Source organism: Lactuca serriola, chromosome 3 (assembly GCF_051521515.1).
Source record: "Lactuca serriola cultivar US96UC23 chromosome 3, Lser_US96UC23_V15, whole genome shotgun sequence".
Taxonomy (NCBI): domain Eukaryota; kingdom Viridiplantae; phylum Streptophyta; class Magnoliopsida; order Asterales; family Asteraceae; genus Lactuca; species Lactuca serriola.
In genome coordinates this window covers 168287270-168290093 of record NC_136410.1, presented here as the reverse complement: position 1 = coordinate 168290093, position 2824 = coordinate 168287270, and the positions used below count along the sequence as shown (strand labels likewise).

General features: G+C 40.0%; 1 protein-coding gene across 1 annotated transcript; it reads left to right on the top strand.

The window, feature by feature from the left end:
* The first annotated feature begins 895 nt into the window (after positions 1 to 895).
* Positions 896 to 1537, top strand: LOC145095860 (uncharacterized). The gene has a single exon (XM_079033677.1). The coding sequence runs from the start codon at positions 896 to 898 to the stop codon at positions 1535 to 1537; it is 642 nt and encodes a 213-aa protein (XP_078889803.1).
* The last annotated feature ends 1287 nt before the right edge of the window (positions 1538 to 2824 follow it).

The window sequence follows — 2824 nt, the reverse complement described above, 5'->3', positions numbered from 1 at the left end:
GAGCCAATCGATATGGTGACTTGGCCATGGGGGTGGCTCCAGGAATTAAGTCGATTTAGAACTCAACTTGTCGCACGAGTGGTATTCCTGGGAGGTCTTCTAGGAATACATCGGTAAAGTTACAGACTTCAAGAATGATAGGCTATATTTTTGTGTTTTGGGCTAGGAATTGTCATGTATAGGTCGTGGTAGGATGTTAGAGTGTGTTTTGGTGGTCATAGCATGTTAGTGGGTGTGTGCGGCCACACACGTGTGTGCGGCTGCACACGCTGTGCGCGGCCGTACACGTGTGTGCGGCTGCACACTGGTGTGCTGCTTCATGTGGTATAAATAGGCTGTGTCAGTGTGTTAGTAAAAGTGACGTATATATGCGTGTTTTTCATGGTGTACCTGACATTTATTCGTTATAGATGTGTGCATGCTTGATTTTATTCTCATTCTACTCCTTCTACATTCTATTTGATTGCTTGCAATTCATTGATTACTGATTTGGATCTATAGATTGGGACTTACAGTTGGTATCAGATCCAATTCAGTGTCAATTTGAAGAATCATAAAGTGTGCGGTTGAAGATAATTGTGGTTTTTGAAGTGCATTCATACTTTTTGATTGAGAAACTGCTACTAATCATTATTTTTACTAGTTTGAAATCAGAAAATATTCAAAAAATCTAGTATTTTTGAGTGCGCGGTTGAGTCTTTGAAGGTGTGCGGTTGAGTCTTTGAAGGTGTGCGGTTGAGTGTGCAGCTAGTGTGTGCAGTTGAGTGTGCAGCTGGGTGTGCGGTTAGGGTGTACTGTTGGTGTGTGCGGTTGTAGTGTGTGTTGTTGACGTGTGCGGCTGAAGTGTGTGGTTGCACTCATCCTAATTAACGAAGTTTTTGTTGATTTCTAAAACATGGAATCTCAAAGCATGTCAGCTCACCATGAATTGGATGCAATTATGGGAACCACTTCTCGAATTCCACAGCTGTTATCTGCAGAAGGATTTCTAGAATGGAAATATCGGATCGAGAAGTACATCAAAATGAAGGATTTCAAGATATGGCAAAGTATTCTTAGAGGACCAATCCGCATTACAACTACATTGGAAGATGGAACCATAATTGATAAGCAAGTTGAGAACTACACCGATGATGATTTCGAGAGAGTCGAGGAGCAGGAAAAGGCTCTTCCTACACTAACCATTGCATTATCTCCGGAAATCGCTCAAGGTTTCCGTGAGTATACATCAGCAAAGGCCTCATGGGAAGCACTGATAGAAGTCTATGAAGGCAACGAACACATGAAACAGAGTCGCCAACACATGCTGCGACAAAAGTTCAATATGTTTAACTATGTCTTGGGAGAAATACTTGAGAATCAATTGCAAAGGTTTATCACACTCACCACAGAAATGAGCTCTACTGGTGTGATGGTAACAAGATCGGAAATCAACAAAAAGTTCTTGAACTCTCTGCCAAAATCCTGGGATATGAATGTCTCAGTGATTAAGAAGACCAAAGATTTGAACTGTTTGAGTTGGCTGAAACGATGGTGATCATCAAGGCTTATGATCTCAATGATAAGCAAAGGGAGATTAACCATGTCAATTCATACTCCACAGCAAATCTTGGGATCTAAACCACCAACAACACTACTTTCTCAAGCTTTTCTACTCCTCAAGCTCCTCAAGTTCATGTTCCTCAAGTTCAACCCTATGTGACTCTTCAGCCCATCTCATACATTACACCTCAAATGCAACACATTCAAGTTCCTCAACCTCAAAATTCAGCTCAACAAGTTGGTTCTAGTATTGGTTCATCCACAGCTGCACCAGTTCAATCTCATGAAATCGGTCCTCAAGTTTCATCTTTAAAAGAAAAGGAAGAAAATATGGCCCTCGCCACTGGTTTGGTAAACTACTACAACAATTTTGTGGTCGGAGAACACTCTCCACAACTCTCATTTGCTGACCAAGACCAGATTCATCCTAAGGATGTGCAAGAGATGGACATTACATGGCAGATGGCCATGGCGGTCGTCAGGGCAAAGCAGTTCTCCAAGAAAATAGGAAAGAACAATTGGAGTGTAATTCCGATAAGATAGTGGGATTCAACAAAGGAAAACTGAGATGTTACTGATGGGTTTTGAGCATTCTAACACTTCCTAAGTGTACATGCAACCCTAATAACCTTGGATCTATGTTTGTCTAATTATCATGCAAACTTGAATTCCAAGGTTATATTCCTATCTAGCATACATGGGGAACAATTTTTAACTTGAATGAAAGATAGAATAACTTACCTTGTTGTTGCTTATGTTCTTTGAAACCTTGTGAGCCTAGCACCCCAAGTGTGATGCCTCAAATGCTTCACACAACACCAAATGCTCTTGGAAAGACTTTTGAGAGAATACACACTTCTTGAAATCGGCCTAGCCCTCTTTTTTCATATGTGTAGCTGATTTTGGTGGAGAATGGGATTCTTATATAGTGTTGACACATCTAGGGTTACACCATGTAAGCCCTAATGTGTCATGACTCTTCATTTCCATGACCCATGGGTTTGTAACTCCCATGAAGCATCCATGGAGCATCCTATGGGTGGAACCCAACTTGATAATCCATGGAGCCTCTTAGCCCACTATACAAGATATGAATGATTTACATAATCAACCCATATATTTAATTAGTTATCTTTTGATCACTTAATTAATTCTAAATTAATTCTTTGATCAAACTAATCAAATAATATTATTAATATATTAGAACTTATAATATATTAATAATCTCCAAGTGTTATTCCACTCATTTAGTCTATCCAATTGCATGGTGCCATGCAACCCA

Excerpts from the sequence above, each read along its gene's own strand:
- LOC145095860 (XM_079033677.1), top strand. The coding sequence starts at position 896 with ATGGAATCTCAAAGCATGTCAGCTCACCATGAATTGGATGCAATTATG.